Below are 17,074 nucleotides of genomic sequence, written 5' to 3'. Positions count from 1 at the left end.
CCTTTAAAAATAACCTGAAAATAAGCACCGCTGTGGGTAAAGGGCAAGAGACTAGAGAGCTCAATATTTTGGACTTAACCAGCTACCAAAATGTATCTCACTGGTTGACACATAATTCAGATGATTCTGAAATAAATGGTAGAAAAGGTGGATAACACTAAAAAGGGAGAGTAAAGATAACCGAGAAAAAGAAAAGAAACCTCTCTGAACCTCCTGCAAATTTGCTGCATCATTTGTAAAAAGCAAAGCACTTTGTGTGAGTAAAAACCCCAGAATCTTGGAGAAGAAAGGAAGCAAAGCCCCAGGCACCAAAATGGTGGGGATATGGCAGAGGCTGCTCTAAAATTTTCACTCTTTCCAGGCAATTTAATTTGGTCATTGTTCTTGTATTAGAACAATTGATTAGAAAAAGATAATTAAAGGCAGGAAGGTGTCTTGGACAGATGCAACCCAGCGGCTGACATTGCACATGGACAACAGGACTGATCCCTTTGGCAGTTGCCATCAGCCACCGTGTCCCTCAGCTCTCTGAGCTCCTGCAGGTTCAACCCACCCCAAGCACCTCAGAGCACCGCTGACTGTCACCTGCTGTCCTTTGCCCACCAGTCCCATGCCACCCCTCGGGCAGAGCCAAGGGGCTCACCAGTGCTCACTTGAGGGTGGCAGGGAAGGGCTCTTCTTCCCACAATGTCACTTCTGTGCAAGACACCAACCATTTCCCAGCAGGAGAAACACTACCTCCACCTTACTCTCCCTTTTGAGAAGATAAGTTCACCAAGCAGCTGGACTCAAAGCTCTTTCCCGGGATGCTGCTCAGACCAAACAGCATAATCCTCCCAGTGCTGGCAATGACAAAGGGATGCTAATTCAGCACGCTGCCTGAAATAGCCTGTGCTTTGGGCTTTGCTCCCAGCTTGTTTGCCCTTCTGCTATTTATTATAGTTGGGAAGAAATTAAATAACTTCTGAGGTGCTGCTCTAGATGGCATTTGCTGCATCTCTGTGGTGCTGGCTCTACCTGGCTCATGGAGCTCCTGGGAAAGCTCTCCTGCTAGATAACGGTGCACCACAACATGATGGTATCTACAGGCAGATGCTTGGTCACCCAGTGAGGTGAGCAGACGATATGCAAAAAGCAAGGGTTTGAGTCCCGTCGTCAAAAGCAGCTGCCTGCTCAACTGCTCTTGTTTCATAGATCACATGGTGCTGGAGCTGATTCTTGTTGCAGAACAACTGCCAGCTCCTGTGGTACACGCATGCGATGACTATCCTGCAAAGAAAAAATCTGCCATCACTTCCCAAGGGACGCTAGAAATATCACGACTGCAAGCTGAGCACTGCACAATGTCAGTGAAGGCAACGCTGGCTCTCCTGCGGACAGAGCCGAGGTCTAGTTTTGCAGCAGAGGTTTATTGGCATCTTTTGAGGAAGCAGAAATCCAACACAGCCAAGCACCAGTGGTGGGATGACCTTTCCACAGAAGCTGCCCCAAAGAGAGACTCAGCCCAGTCCTGGAGTGGCTGGGATGAGCTCTTCCTATCTCAAAACAACTACAACTATGCAAAGTTATTTTTACTTGGACTAGAGATGCTAGAAAATAAACAATTTTAGTCACTGTGAGAACATGGTCATGGCCTCTTGTTCATGACGCCTTTCTCTTTTTCCCCTTCACACATGTAACTGCTGGCAAATACTGAATTTGGGAATAATAAAGCTGGATTCTTAGTCGGGGGCAATTTAGAAGCAAGACTCACCAAAGCATGAGTACTTGCAAAAATCAATGAGTCCATCTGAAACAGAGCAGGTTTGGTGTGGTGCTTAAGATGTGGTTTACTGGTAGATGTGGTAGTGTTAGGTTGATGGTTGGACTCGATGGTCTTAAGGGTCTTTTCTAACCCAAATGATTCTATGATTCCCAGGCCACATGAACACCTCCATGCTATTTCCAGACTTTTCCGGGTGCTCAAATGCTCAGCAAAGCTAACAATTTTTTTCCCTGGACTGGTCCTTTCCTTATCCTCCCACAGCCATGACAGGAGCCAAGCCGTCTGTCTGCCTGGGCGTGCAAACCACCAACAATTCTGCAAAGAGCTTTCAGTCCACCTGCCGTGGGACACAACAGATGGGATGACACCATGCAAGTCAGAAGGCAAGAAACCTGAGTGCACTAACGGGCAGCGGCTGGTGCTGCAGTAAAAGGCTGAGGTTGGCAGTGGAGGCTGCAAGCGGGTCGGCTCTTACCTGACCACCTGCAAAAATGACAGGGGTGGAGGCGGGCTTTGGGCGGTAGGGAATGGTGGCACCTTTTGGTGGGGACTAGGAAAAGGGACAAGGAGAGGGAGAGAGAACATTAGAACAGCTTTCCTGAAACAGCGGCAAAAAGAGCGTTAGAAAGCACCCAACAGAGCACGGCCCCGGGGCCGCTGCCAGCAACACCCATACCAGGCAAACCGCGTTTCTGGACAGGAGCACACAGGGGAAACTGGTGTTCAATGGACAACGAGGACAACCTAGGGTACAGGCGAACCCCTGCCAAGGTGCAAGACTCTAGATTGCTTCCCAGACCTCCGCTGCCTCCCTCACCTTCACCCTATTCTCACAAACTGCATTGCCTGATCTAGACTGAAGCGTGACACTTGAACACAGCACCCTCCTCAAAACACCCCAAGGACACTCTCAAGGTGCAGCAAGATGGGGAAATACATCCACAGAGCAGGCATTTCAATCCTGGATCCCACAAGCTTTCTTGTACAGTGGCTTGCTTTGCAGCCTGAGAGCTGCACGTTGTTGATCTACCCCAGAGTCATACCAGCCCCACCGAGCACCAGGAGCTGTGGCACGGCATCATGAGCACAGGCAGCAGAAGAAGAAAGCAGTCCATCTGAATGACCCAGCTCGATGTTTAAACTCCCTGTCCCCTCTCATCTCCCTCAGAGCTGAAACAGGACACCTTCAGGACTTGGTTTGGTCTATTGCCATCCAAGCTGGGACCTGGATGGCTGTGCAGCAGATGCTGCAATGTGCGACCACTGTAGTCAAGACCTCCCAAGCCCTGGTGGGACAACTGGCAGCGATCACTTTGGCCACGGTGCTGAGCTCTGGAGGAGCCAAAGGCTGGAAACTCCTTGCAAATGTTTCACCAGTGTTTCCAGGGATCTTATTCTAGAGCTTCATGGTAGTGGTGGTGTGCATGAGCAGGCAGCCACATACCAGTAGCAGAGGATTGTCCAGCCCTCCTCCTGCAGCAGCATGCCCTAGGGCAGCACAGCTTTGTCTGGCCAGCACAGCTTGCTTCTTGCTGCTGTGGGCAGGACCAAGCAAAGGGTTTAGTGATGCATCCCACTGCACAGTGCACAGGATCATCTCACCACATTTAAGTCTCTGGTTTTCTCGTGAACATAGCTAACAGGACATAGAAGAGATTTTGCGGGTTGCTAGGGATCAGAAGAGATTTCAGATAAAAGCCTTGGGTTCTACCCAAAATGTAATGGCCCAGTTACATCTGTGTAAAGATAAGCAATACAAATTATGCTATCTCATGGAAAAGTCTTCATGGTTTCTGTACATTCTTCTAGAAGTCCACTTGTAGCCAAGTGTCATATCCAGATCTTCCTGTTAACCACAGGCCTGCAGGAAAACAAAGTACAGCCTCTATAATCACAAACCTGATTTTTCTTTTACTGCATTACAAATCTTGGAGGCATGAGCAAGTAAGATAATCTAAGATTGAAAGGTTATAAGGATCATCTCTGTGAACGGTTAAAACAGGGGACAGATTTCACACTGCAAGAAAACTCATAGGTTTCTCTCTTTCCCATTGCTGAGCCGTGCAGAGGTGCAGCACCCCTGGCTTAGGTCAGTAAAAACAACAGGCACAAAAGAATATAACACATCTGCAAGCATCATCTCAGACCTATCTCTATGACAGTCCAGAGCATAAACTGGAGTCACCATGAGGCGAAAACTGCACTCCTCTGGCAGCACAGTGTAACTGCCTAGGCATCACTGTCAGCTGCAGTGGGTAATGTGGCTTGTGGCAACTCCTTAGCCATGCTGCTGCCAACCTGGAGTTGCATACATTTGGTTTTGCTTCACCTCCACTAAGCTTTGGCATCCTCATCTTAAACTCTTGCGGTGTCAGGCATGCTTGTCCCTGCTGTTAGAAAACAGGGGCATGCAGGCAGTGCATCAAGGCAGAGTGCCCTGACATCTGTCCATGTTTGTCTTCCTCTGGGAAAGACGCCACCATCCTGTGTCCAGAGGGGTTTCCTGCTGGAGCTTCTCCCATCTGAGGTGACAGGTGTGGATGTGGGGCATGTGGCTGTGGTCACCCCTGGCAGTAAGTCATTGGTACAGCAGCATGTCTCCATGGCAGAGATCTTCAAGCTCTGCCCATCATCATCTCTCTCAAAAACGGTAGCCTGGACATATGTCCATGCACCCTACAGGCCCTGCTCTCCACCAGCCCTCCTCACTACCCTCCTTGCTGTGCCTCACTGGACCCCAGCTTTGCACTTCCAGCCCTGACTCCCCCAGCATATGGCTCCCCCTGGCTTCCTCCTCCTCTCAACCACAGTCTTCACAGGGCACCACAAGCCCCATGCAGAGGATGCCAGGTGCTTGGTGGTGTGGCTGCAGCCCTCATCCCCTTCCCATGGCACTCTCAACACTGCTGGGACACCAGACTACAGCTGTTGCAGCTCGCCTGGCCTCCTCCAACACCGTACTCTCCCAAAGCCACCATGGGCTAAGACACAAGCCATATCCTTTGAGGCATCCAACCAGACAGGTTTCCAGTGTGGGACTCTTGAAACAATGGACAATGGTGGGGAAAACACACTGGGTGGGTTTCAAACAGAGGTACCAGGAAATGAGACTGGTCCGACACGCGTGGTGAAGTGTACAATAGATATGCTCCACAGACCCAGTGCTGCTGTGGTGCCAGCTGGGTTTTTTTTCCTATGTACTTTACCCCCTTTGTTACAGACTGTACCTCCAGCATCACCACACAGATCTGTTTGACACACTGGATAATTGCGTCGGGTGTTCCCGAGATTGTCACCGCCCGCTCTGTGGAGTTGGGCAGCATGTCCCCCGCCACTTGAACCTGAGCACCTGTTGACTGGAGAGAGAAAGAGAGAGGAGAGGAAATCCCACAGCTGAATGCCTTTCCTTGCAGCCAGCTCCAGCTCTGATGCCAGGCACCTCTTGAGAGCTGCCCTGCCCTGTGTGAGTTCAGATGCGGTGGCCTGCACGCAGAAGCATGCTGACAAGGTCCTATGGGATGCTGCTCCTACATCAGCAGGACAGTCCTGGGAAGCAACGTGGTGCATGGTGCCAGCAGCATAAGGACCCCCCTTTCTATGGCAGATCCCCCTTGGTCGCAGATCCTCTCCAAGGAGCTGTGATTACATGCAATCACAAAATCAAGTCTGACTTACCTCCCTGATTTCCTTGATCTTGGAGCCTCCTTTGCCGATCAGCGAGCCACACTGACTAGCCGGCACGACCAGTCTCAGTGTCACTGGAGGTTTGCTGGTAGCAGTGCTGTTGCTCATTGAGTTGGTTATGTCCTTGGGAAGGAAGAGTGCAATGCCATGAGCCCTCGTTACACAACCAGGTACCTGCCATCTCAGCTGACCCAAATGACCTGGGCCAAAAAAGAGGGGTCATGTCCCGCAGCTGGTCTCTGCAGCTGCATCCCTGCAGTTACTTAACTCAAAGACCTCTGGGACAGTTCACTGAGGCTCAGTTCTTGCCTAGCTGGAGATGTCTGGGAGGTTTTGGGCCAAGGTTGTATACCAATTAAGTAAGTCCAGCCAGGCACACATGGGTTGGATGTACCCCAGCCCATCTGCACTGCTTGACCCAGCACTGGGAACACCAGAGCTCTGTCTGACTGGTTGGGCCACCCAAGGGTCTGGATGCAGGACCCTTTACTCTGTTCTTCTGGGGGAAAGGGCTCATGTTGCTTACCTCCTCAAATTTGTAGGCGATCATGGCGAAAGCCTTGAAGATGGCATCGGTGGGGCCAGTGATGGTCACAATGCGCTCAGGGCAGTTTCCCTCTGAGATGTTGATCCTTGCCCCACTCTGTAAAAGGAAAGGCAGCCATGGAATGGTCACAGCCAAGCAACCCACAGGGGTGCAGCAGAGGTGCAACCCTTCCTCTGGGTCAGGTCCTGTTCCAGCCCGATCCCTTACCATCCTCTGTGCCAGCCTCTCAACATCCCATCTAAACTTAAACACTCCCATCCCTGCCTCCAATGGTGCTATCAGTGTTGCGTTTCCCTGACCTTCAAAAAGGGTTTCCAAGCATCTGCTTTGGTTCTGTTACTGCAATGCAAACCCACACAATCAAGGCAAGACTAGCTTATGAGTTCATTGCTTGTAAAAAGAAGAGTAGTGCTTACTGATCTGATAACTCCTGGGTAGCTGCAGGCACTGAGACCTTGGACAAACTCATGCATCTTATGAGTGACTTAATTTCAGTGTTACATTAAGAGCAATTCTTGGCTCTGGAAAACTCCCACTAAATGTGATACAAATTTGTTTGAGTATGGAGTGAGAAAACTGGACCAATGAGCTCTGGGCGCAGCCAGCTTGTGTGTCCTGCTCCTGGGAGTTATGGTACATATCACACAGGGCAATGTGCAACTCTGGCTGCTGTGCTGCATGACTGATGACTCTTCCCAATCCTCCTCCCTCCACCTACAAATCCTTCAACAGAGTAGAGTTGCTCACCTCCTCACGCATCTTCTTCACAGTCTCTCCTTTCTGAAATAAGAAGCAGAAACACGAGCTATTACTAAAAATTCAAGACTTTCAAAACAACCTTTCCAGAGGCGCATCTCTAATAAGTGGCAACATGCAGCCAAATACATGGGCAGCTCAGTAATGCCTCTACTCTTAGGTGAGGAAAACTGAGGGTGCAAGCCATTGGAGCCCTGCTCCCCACATCTGTACCACACAACAGACACAACAGCTACTAATGCGCAACTGCAGCCTCCACTTCCTATTAGGAGGAAAACTGCACAAGAAAAAGCTCAGGAACTGGTTCAATGCTGAGAAAAGCTGGCACTTCAAAGTGGCTTCAAAGAACAGTTTTGGATCTGGTATCTATAGAAAGATTTAATATCTTTATATCCAGATATAAAGCAGGTACAACTGTGAATCTTTCCAGGGCTGCATAGGCTGATGGAAAAATAAAGTACAAGCATATAGGGGAAAGGTGTTCGTACTGCAAATCTTTAACACAATAAACTTCTCTTGAACACACCAAAAAAACTCAGTCCTGTATAAGCCAGGGCTTTCCAAACCACCATGACAAGCAACAGGAGCAGAGAACCTCGCAAAGGTTTTCTGTGCAACCTAAATGGTGTCCTGTGGCCTCAGAAACAAGTGCTGCACAATTTAAATGAATCTCCATAACATTTTTAATCTCTCTTATGAAGCTATTTGATTAAAATGTCAAGGTGACACGATCACAAACACTTACTCTTCACCCCAGTGAAGCAGCTTGAAATGGCACTGGGTACGTTTGGTTCCTGAGTTGGTTTCTTTAGGGGAATAGACTTTGATCCCTTTATGGGTCTTTCATAATTTCTGTCTCATAAATGCAGCAACAAGCTCATGCACACATTTAAGGACATCACAGGGAAGAGGTGATTGTCATCTACCGCACCACAGGCAGCAAATGGTGTAGAAAATAGCATTTAAATAAGCCCTTACCTTTCCAATTATGCTTCCAACTTCCTACAAAAAGAAAAAAAAAACCAGACACCAAGGAATTGGCATTACAAAATGTGAAGACAATCCAGCCCAGCCCCACAATGAATCAAAGCCCTGGTGCACACTGTCCCCAGCAGAAGGACAGGGTCAGTGCCAGGACAGGGATGAGAGGGGTCAGAAGCACCAAGCCCCAGCAGCAGGAGGACACTGTTCCCAGCAGCCAGGGGGTGATGAAGTGGCATGGGGGGGCTGGCCAGACCCAGGCACAGACAGAGCAGAGGCAAGAGAGGGAGATGCAAACCCTCTCGCAGGGCGCCCCTTACCTTGCCATGCATCAGCAGCCGGATGGTGAGGGTGACGTTCAGGCCACCTTCGGAGACTTTCGACTCCATTTCCTACCAGGGGACAGGAGACGTGCGTTAGCTGGGAGGGCAGCCCCGGCACAGAAGGAGACAGCACCACGGCCGTATCACCTGGGGACAGAGAGAGGAAAGGTTTTCTCTCAAGCCAGGCAGGTTCCTCAATGTGGGATGGACCCTGCAGAGCAGCAGGACATGGGAAAGCCACGGCTGGAGGAGCTGTGGGGAGATGTCATGGGCTGAGCACCTTAGTGGGTGCAGATCAGGCTGGTCACTTGCTGCAGGGACTGCACTGTGTGCAAGCCTAATAGCCACAGCTACTGGTGCAAGCCCTGCCACAGCTTTCCCACTTGCATTACGCAAAAGGCACTGTGGGAGCAAAGACTTAAGTGTCCAAGGTGGCACAGCAGACAGTTAGCCCACCCCTGCCTGAGCTGAAAAGCAGCTGTGCCCAGCTCAGTGTATGGACACAGGAGCAGGGAGTTCGTGGACCAGTCTGGTCAAAGGCTGAATTGTGACTTTAAAAGACTCAGGGCACCTATCTAGCAAACCAAAATTCACCATTTCAAGTGCAAATGGGCACTAAGAAAATCAGGTTTTCAGTAACCAGGAAATATCTATGGGACTCCAGCAGCACAGAGTGAGACGGCTGGAGCTGGTGTCCCGATTGCTACACTCCTGCATTTTCATCCCAATCTGTGAGAACCCTTGCTGGGCACTGCATCTCAGGACCATGTCATTTCCAGCTATTCATGCTTTGAATGTATCTAACGAAACCTCTGAGTCTTCCCAGTGCTGTCACACTCCCTTTCCTTCCCATTCTCTCTCTTTCTTCCTCTGCCCTCTAGAGGGGAAAACGCCAGAGATTTCTTTGAAGTCAGGGGGAAAAAAAAATCACAGAAAGGTAACAAATCCTTCTTTTTTTCCCTGATGCCTCCCTAGCACGTAAAATGTCTGTGCAGCCTTCTTCATGGGAACAGCAGTCCTGTCTCAGAGGGAGGTGCCAGCATCCATCTACGTGCAATGCGTAGTGAGATTTGCAGCAATTCTCCCCCATGTTATTTAATCCCTTAGTATACATCAGATGAGAGATTTTTCACAATCGTTCATGAGCATCTGGTATTGTCCTTTGCTTAGACAGGGACTTATGTGACAAAAAAATTTAGGGTAAACTAGTTCTTAAGTATTACTTTAATGCAAAGAGGCAGTCCGGATGAATAAACATGCAGCAATGCACAATTTATGAATGGGGGATAGGTTTGATGTAAAAACTCTTCCAAGAGCTTATCATGAAACAAAAAATAGATAAAACCCATGTGGTTAGCAGGGAGACAGGAGTTCCCACCAAGCTAACAGGAGACCAGCTCACTGGGAATGAGGTTCCTTGTCACCTATTTGCAAATGCTGATCTTGAGGCTGCTGGAAGTTACTATTGAAAGAAAGTAAAAGCCTCACAAAAAAAGATAAGAAATGAAATATGTTGGAGATATCAAGCCAAAAGGCACTGTTAAGGGTGGGGAGGAGGAGAATATTTCAGAGGACGAAGGTGACTGTGTTGGGGACCAGAGCAATGGGAACCGGCTGACACATGACAGCAAAACTGTGAGATCAGGAGCTTTCTCTTTCAAAACCAAGCCCACTGCAGGCTAACAAACATAGAATCAGAATCACAGAAACACAGAATCATAGCATGGTGTGGGTTGGAAAGGACCTTAATGATCATCTAGTTCCAACAATAAAGGAAAATAGATAACTGGTTGTGTTGGTTAACCCCGTGCTGATTTCTGTGCATGGGAAGCAACAGTGAAAAGGACAAACCTGCTGATTTGTGAAGGCCAGTGCTACTCCGTGCTCAACGTGAAGAAGCAGGAGACAAAGTGCCTACAGTTCCCCCACCACACAAGGGACAGCTAGTTGTCCTGCCCCATGAGCAACCTAGCCCTGCTGCAGGAAAAGAAACAAAGCTGCAACACCACCACAGCCACCCAGGAGGCTGGTGCATGCCACTGCAGAGGTGCAGCTCCCCTTCCCGGCCGGCGTGCATCCTCTGACAAGAGGGCCAGAGGAAGCAAGAGACTGTTCACAGCTGATGGTCAGGCCACATCCTCAGGCGGTGGCTTTCGTGACTTGCAGAGGCAGCACTCACAAAGCCAACCTTCCCCACGTATCACCCCAAGGGCTTTCTTTTGCCAGCTGCCCCATTGTGGTGGCTCAAGCAGCTGCAGCCACGGTGCCAGCCTCATGGCTGGGAGCTGGCAGGCAAGGGTGGGGACCTGGAGCGGTCTGGGGGGTGACAGACCCCAAAACCCACATGGGTGGCTGAGGTGCTCTAAACCCAGACCCATCCTTGTTGCAGTGGGACAGCCAGCAGCCCAACAAGGTGGGTCACTGCTTGCCCATTAATGACCAGCCAGATTCTCTGTTTTGCTCTCACCAAATGTCCCACAGTAGCAGTGCTTGCTGCGGGGGTGTCTGCCCTCCCCAGCTCCACATCCCTCACAGGAGGAACCCTGCATCAGGCTGTTATGTAAATGTTTCCAATTGATTGAAAAAGTGGGTCATGTGTTAGCCAAATGCTCCTGGCTTTAAGATTTATCAGCATTATTAAATTAAACACGCTTCATGCTCCAGTGAGCGGGAAAGCTACATTGGCCTTTTCTTAATCATACTAGTGAAAGGTAAGTCTTTTACATGGGGGTTCATAAGCTCAATGGAAATTATGGGGACAATAGAGCTGAGGCATTTACCCTAGAAGTGTGCCTCCCTCCACAGCTCCCATTCTTCACAGACAAAGAGCTGGGAAAAATTATCCCCCAAACGCCATTTTAAGCATTTTGGAGCATTCCCTGCCTGGAGAGATACCCATCTTGGACCCTTCCTCTTCATCGTCGTATTCTGCCTAGTTCACATCAGCTTTGAAATGGCTTCTTTGTCAATACTTGAAAGACCTGAGGACATCATTACATCCAGTCAAAAGAATATAGAGTAGATCCAGAGCCCGACTCTTATCCAGTGCAGAGCAGATACTGCCCCAAAGAGGCAACCAAACATGTGGCATTATGAGACATAAGAGCTGAGTTTGGTCCCAGAATGGAAGTTGCCCAGTAAGCCCAGCAAAGCTCTGCCAAGCATCATGCCCGGGCAACCAAATGCAGAGGACTTGTACAGGATCCCCTCATGCACAACCATCGTGGTGAACAGCCAAATGCCTTCGAACTGGGTGAGGAGCATAGTGCTTAGCACTGATCTGCCCCAAAACAGTCAGATAACATATTTTCAAAAGATGAACCCATTGCAGAATAAATACACCTTTTAAATGCAGCTGCCTTTTGGGAAGGTGCTCAGAATCATCATAACTCAGAGCAACTCAGTGTTTTCTTCTCCTTTGGTTTTTAGATTAAATATATTAAATTACAGGAAATTTCCTTAATCTAACAGGAATTCCCTATGTCTGAAAAAGCAGCTCAAGCAGCAACTAAGGAGAACAACAGAAAGGAATGAAAACACCTGCATGCTTCTCCCACCAACCTCTTTGCTGGTTGCAACCCTTGGGAGTTCTCTATTTATAAACAATCATTTCCTACCACCTTTCATGTCAGCAGAAATAGTCCTCTTCCCCACATGTAAGCACACACCCTCCAATTTTATTCCTTTCCAGTTTTTTTAGTGATTCACTAAGCTGGTGCTCTTGCATTTGTGCTTGCTGATACCTCACAAATATTGACACTCTTCTAAAATTCAAGCAAACCGTTCCAATTAGGGGAATTCTGAACAACTTATATTAAATTAATTTAATACCATGATCATCTTGCAAACAGAAGATGGCACGTGAAGCACAACAAGCAGAGGAAGACTGAGCTCTAGGTGGGACTGTGCTCCAGACCGGTTTCCAAACAGGACTGGGATAAGCAGGTGCTGGGATCCTCACAGCACCCTCCAGATGGGCAATACAAGAGGGCTCAGCTGAGCTCAGGCAAAGCTGGTGTCCCTGCAGGGGCCAGGAGACACTGCTGCCTCTGTGCTTACTTAAACTAGCCCTTCTCCTCCTCCTCTTCTTTCCCCCATGCATCCACTTGGGCTCCCTGGGCATGTTAGCCACACGCGAGTGACTCCTGTGGCGCAGCTCCAGCAAACACTGCCTGCACCTTCTCTGCAAATGCCCGGTGGAGAGCCAAGGCATCTGCTGCTGGTACTGGGGGGCAGCTCTCCTGAGACAACCCCCAATGCCCCTGATGCAGCAGTAGCAGCCTGCATTTTGGAGAAGGTTGTCGAGGCTCTCATAAATGAGCTCCACCACAAAACTGTTCCTCTTGCTTTGGTGCTAGCATTGCTACTGACTGCAGACCCCAACTCCAGAGGGAAGGTCTCTCTCATCTGCTCTAAGATCACCCCGGTGCCTCTGGGATGGACAGTCTGCCAGAAGACAGACACACAAGGCAGAGTTTATTTGGTAGATCTTGTCATGGAATATTCTCATCAGCATTATGGAGATCAAATTTCATTGCTTTATCTGGGTATTTGTTTTAGGGGACAGCAATGTTTAGTTTGAGCTGTCCAAAAACAAACAGAGGGGACAACTGAGTGCAAAAGTGTCTCATAGGCATAAATTTCCTCTTCCCTGAAAGGCTTAGATGTACAGTTCACAGGCAAAACCCACAGCAGGAAGTCTCAGTCGCCCCCCTCACCCATTACACGGTCTCCACAAAAATCACGTTCTTGACAGGTTTGGCCAATAAACCTTGGAGCCCTGTTGACCAAGAGCTCTTGCCAACCCATGCAGGTAAGGCACAGGGTGGCCAGGGCATCAGTTTGTATGAGGATGCTGTGACACCTACCCAGAGGACTAACTTGTAGCATCTGGGCAGTTGCTCAATGGCAATGTCATCCTAAAAAAGCTCTTCGGTGCTTCAGGAGCCCCGCCAGCAGAAAGCCAGGTGAGAAAGTAACCACAAGGCTGCAGCATCCTTCAGCATACGGCAGTCGCTACAGCATGGCCCAGATTTTTATGTGGTTGCCAAACTTTCATATTGGGGCTTAATATCTTGGCCAGCAAGTCCATCTCCCAAGATAACATTTTTCACTGTGAGGAAGGAAATATTTAAACACTCTGACCTCTCAATACCCCCTTTACAGAACTCAGGCCAGTGTTTTCTGGCCCTTCAAAAAATAAAAGATCTACTAAATGTAGGGAAAAAAAAGTCAAAACAAGCAAAAACAACAGGGAAAACCAGGAAAGAATCTGCTTTTCTGATATTTTATGCTTTCTAGCTCGCTTCCCCAAGAAGCACTGCCTGTCCACCTGCTTAAGCAGGAGCTTTCTCCTCCCGGAGGCTTGATCCTGCCATTAAGACCTAATCCGGTGATTTTCAGCATTGCATTTTAGCAGCTGGGAAGCACCGCGATGCAGCCAGCTCAGGATTATGACGACAATGCAGTCTGGCCAGGTCAGGATGGGGGTGGAAGGAGAAAAATGTTATAACAGAAAACCAAAGTCAAGCATACCCTTAATCCAAATGGAAACACATCAGCCACCAGCAGGCTTCACCTGTCAGAAGATGAAACCATGAGAGGATAGTAGCACCACCTACATGAGTGACACCAAATGCCAATTGCATTTCCAGCTGCTGCCATTTTCCACAGACTGTAGTCATTTTGGTTTACACTTCCCTCACTTACTCTCCAGCTTCAGTGGAAATATTTTAGCTATCGCTAACCAAAAAAGAAGAAAAAGAGAACCCATGTACATCAGTCAGCAGTACATCTCTTCTTCTCACCTGCCCTTGATCTTTGCGAGCATCACAGGAAGGAAATGTTCTTGCTCTTGCCTTCATAGCAGGCATCTCCGGAGGCTTCATTCTTGGTCACCTGCTTCCATTTCCCTACTCTCCTCTGGATGAGATGTCTCCACTCATCACCTAGCATGTCACCGGTTGGCTGCTGCTGAGGAATTATAACCTGCTCTCCTTGCTTGTGTGTACCATAGGTCTCTTCCAGTCTCACTCACCTCTATACCAATTACTATACCAGTTGCTATTGTTGGGATGCAAATGTGCCTTCCTCTGGACCCTGTGCTCCCTCCATTTCCTTTACTGCTTTACAGGCTCTTCTGCCCACAAATTCAGTTTCAGGGCCATTGGAGCAACCTCTTCTGCTGCCTCATTTGCTACCTCCATGTTTCAGGTGCTCTTCTAACACCTGCTTCTCCCACCAACATCTTTGCTGGTTGCAGCTCTTGGGGTGTTCTCTATTTCTAAACAATCATTTACTATCACCTTTCACATCAGCATGGCTTCCTCCCCAGATCTCCTGCCCTCTAGAGAGCAGGGTTGTTTTTTAACACAGGGTGCCCCTCCAGGGAGAAATATTGGCTCTGGATACTGGTATCAGCTAGAGTTCAGGAGCAAGTGGTATGATGACCTATACCTCCAGTCCCATTACACTGTGATGGGCTCAGCCACATCCCAACCCAAAGCTATGCTAAGCCTGCTTTCCCCTCCAGGACATTCCCTGCTGCTTTCCTGGATTTCTACTTCATCTGGTGTACCCTCAAGTCACTATCAGGTTGTGGATCCCGCTCTGGTTGTCCACTGTAGCAGCCTCATTTGTTTCCACTGAATCCACCCTATGTTTGCAGGTTTTCAGTGGGGTTTCACGCATTTCAGAGCAATTTTTTGCCCTGATGTATAAGCCAAGAAGAATAGAAACACAGCATCACATATCTCCAGCACAGGCCTGTCCCAGAGGACAAGGAAAGCTGGCAAGTCTCTACAAGGAAAAGTAGAGCAAACCCCTGACTCCAGCCTCTGGACACTGGAAACTCCATGAGAGATGTGCAGTAAGAGTCCCTGGTCATCTGCTGAGCACCATGTAGCTCATCACAGCCTATTGCACCTCAACAGTTAACCAAGACCAGTGGCAGCCACCCACAGATGTGCAACCCTGGCATGGCTGGTGCACAGATATACAATCACGCATGAAATCAGAATCAGGCCCCACATGTCAGATGATGTTGTTCTCTACCATCTCTACAGCAAGCCCAGTGTGAGGAGAACAACTGGTTTTGTCGCAATGGCGGTGCTGTTATTGCAATCTTTTGTGTGAAAGCTAGAGAATGAACCTGCAGCTTTTCCCTACTGATCACCCCAGGATAAAGGTCTCGCAGACAATAACTTCATCCTGCGCCACAGGCCAGCAGGATGATAGCACCTACTTCTTGCCCTGATACATCTGCAGGACATACAGGACCTGGAGGCTTATGTTAGTTACCAGGTTTAGGAAAAAATTAGTTAGCCATGCCTAAGATATGTATATGCAGAGATCTACAGAAAGCAGAATTCCCATTCATTCACGTAAGCTGCTGCTGTGTCTCAAGCACAGGGTAGACACACAACAGTGAGAGAAATTCAGTTTAGCAGGAGCAGACTATTAAGATGTCCTTGTGCAACCCAGAAAATCCAGTCTGGGCTGGTTTCAGGGCTCACTGACTGTGGGACACTAAGCAAAATCACTGACTTGAACCTGTTAAAGCATCACTTCGACAAGCTGAGATAACCCTAGCTGGAATTATATTTGGTGTTCATTGAAATTGGTTAGTCTTGTAGTGAATTAAAGCTGCTTTTGGAAAGCTAGGGTGAGCAGGTGGGTGGAAACAACACATTTTAATTCAGTCACTTCCAGTTCTCCCTGTTAGTTACTTTTCAAACAATTTCCCAATAAAAATAATATTTTCAATGAATGGTAAACTGCTTAAGTATAACAGAAATTTCACCCCATAAGGTGATGAGAGTTGATGCTCTTAGCACTACTCACTTGGGTCTGTTATAACTCAGTGACCAAGAGCATCTTCAGGAATCCTTTAGGAAGTGTGAGGTGGACTCAAGACCCCATGTGCTGAGAAAATAACATTTCCTGGGATAAGGAAGATCACTCTGTCTCCTCAAGCACAGCTTTTTGCTCTGTCAGCAGATTAAATAACAGATGGAAACGACCCAGTGCACTTTGTCCTGAAACACTGGCTGTGCCTCCATGCCCAAGCCGATGTTTTGGAAAGGCTGGGAGCAAGGGCCCCAGCAGAGCTGCTGAGGGACCATGGAGGATCAAGGGCTGGCTTGGTCTCCACTCAGCCCAGGTGCCCTGATCATCTCAGGAAGGCAGAACCATTAGCACTGCATTGCACCCCCAGCCTGAACCCTGCCGCAGGGCTCAGCACTGCAGAGTGAGGCGGATTCTGCTGCAGCATCCGAGCGACAGGAAAAAATCCCAGAGCTTTCCTGAATTAGCTAAAACATCACCATCTTGCACAGCAGAGGCTGGGGAGATGACTGCTTCAGTGCCACACTCCATGTCTACACCCCGAACGTGCAGTAGGTCATGGGGAAACAGCACTAGCAGTGCCACAAAGGGTGACCAGACTAAGCCACTGGAGAAAATCATGTAATGTGAAGGGAGCCAGGGCAGGTCACCCAGCATTTCTAGAAGCACCGACAATAAACCCCCCACCTGGGGTTAGCCTTCACAGAGAGAGGACCCTCACTGGTACTACAGGGGTGGCAGTAACAAGGCTGTTCATACTATCCTATGCGGCATTGTCCTAGAAGAGCCAAGGAAGCCTGGGGCAGATGAACCATTTGAAGATGGCCAGGAAATGCTCTAACTATCCCCAGAACATTTCTCAGTGGCATCCCTGTTAAACTGCCAAGTGACTATCCAAGTTGGGGAAGCCAATATCCTAGCGAGCAGACGAAGACACCAATGGGCTTGGTAAAGGGGAGAAAATAAGACACAGACAAGGCAAAGTATTGAGCTTGGCTGCGTGCAATTAAGTTCACAGAAACAGAGAAAGAGCTCCCCATCTATCCAAAAAGGGCTGGGAGCAACAACTCCACTTGTAAGTTCAGGATCTGCAGAAAGAAACCAATGATGATGAGGCGGGTCTTCACCCGAGATCCAGCCATCAGATCCCTGGGGCCAGCAAACATGGCACAT

At 48.8% G+C, this 17,074-nt stretch overlaps 1 protein-coding gene across 31 annotated transcripts in view; it reads right to left on the bottom strand.

The window, feature by feature from the left end:
* PCBP3 (poly(rC) binding protein 3) overlaps window positions 1–17,074 on the bottom strand; it is a 59,035-nt gene that overhangs the window by 22,186 nt on the left and 19,775 nt on the right. For 9 of the 31 annotated variants that reach the window (XM_069860885.1, XM_069860860.1, XM_069860864.1 and 6 more), the window contains 7 exons: window positions 8,054–8,125; window positions 7,731–7,754; window positions 6,744–6,776; window positions 5,976–6,092; window positions 5,441–5,572; window positions 4,993–5,121; window positions 2,172–2,315 (listed from right to left, as the gene is read on the bottom strand). In XM_069860885.1, coding sequence (XP_069716986.1) covers window positions 2,172–2,315; window positions 4,993–5,121; window positions 5,441–5,572; window positions 5,976–6,092; window positions 6,744–6,776; window positions 7,731–7,754; window positions 8,054–8,125 — 651 coding nt within the window. Of the gene's footprint in view, window positions 1–2,157; window positions 2,316–4,992; window positions 5,122–5,440; window positions 5,573–5,975; window positions 6,093–6,743; window positions 6,777–7,730; window positions 7,755–8,053; window positions 8,204–17,074 lie in introns of all 31 variants that reach the window. The other 22 variants (XM_069860872.1, XM_069860877.1, XM_069860873.1 and 19 more) reach the window with 7 other exon arrangements.

Source organism: Phaenicophaeus curvirostris, chromosome 7 (assembly GCF_032191515.1).
Source record: "Phaenicophaeus curvirostris isolate KB17595 chromosome 7, BPBGC_Pcur_1.0, whole genome shotgun sequence".
NCBI lineage: Eukaryota > Metazoa > Chordata > Aves > Cuculiformes > Cuculidae > Phaenicophaeus > Phaenicophaeus curvirostris.
Note: the sequence above shows the minus strand (reverse complement) of the source record. Positions and strands in the feature narration are given on the sequence as shown.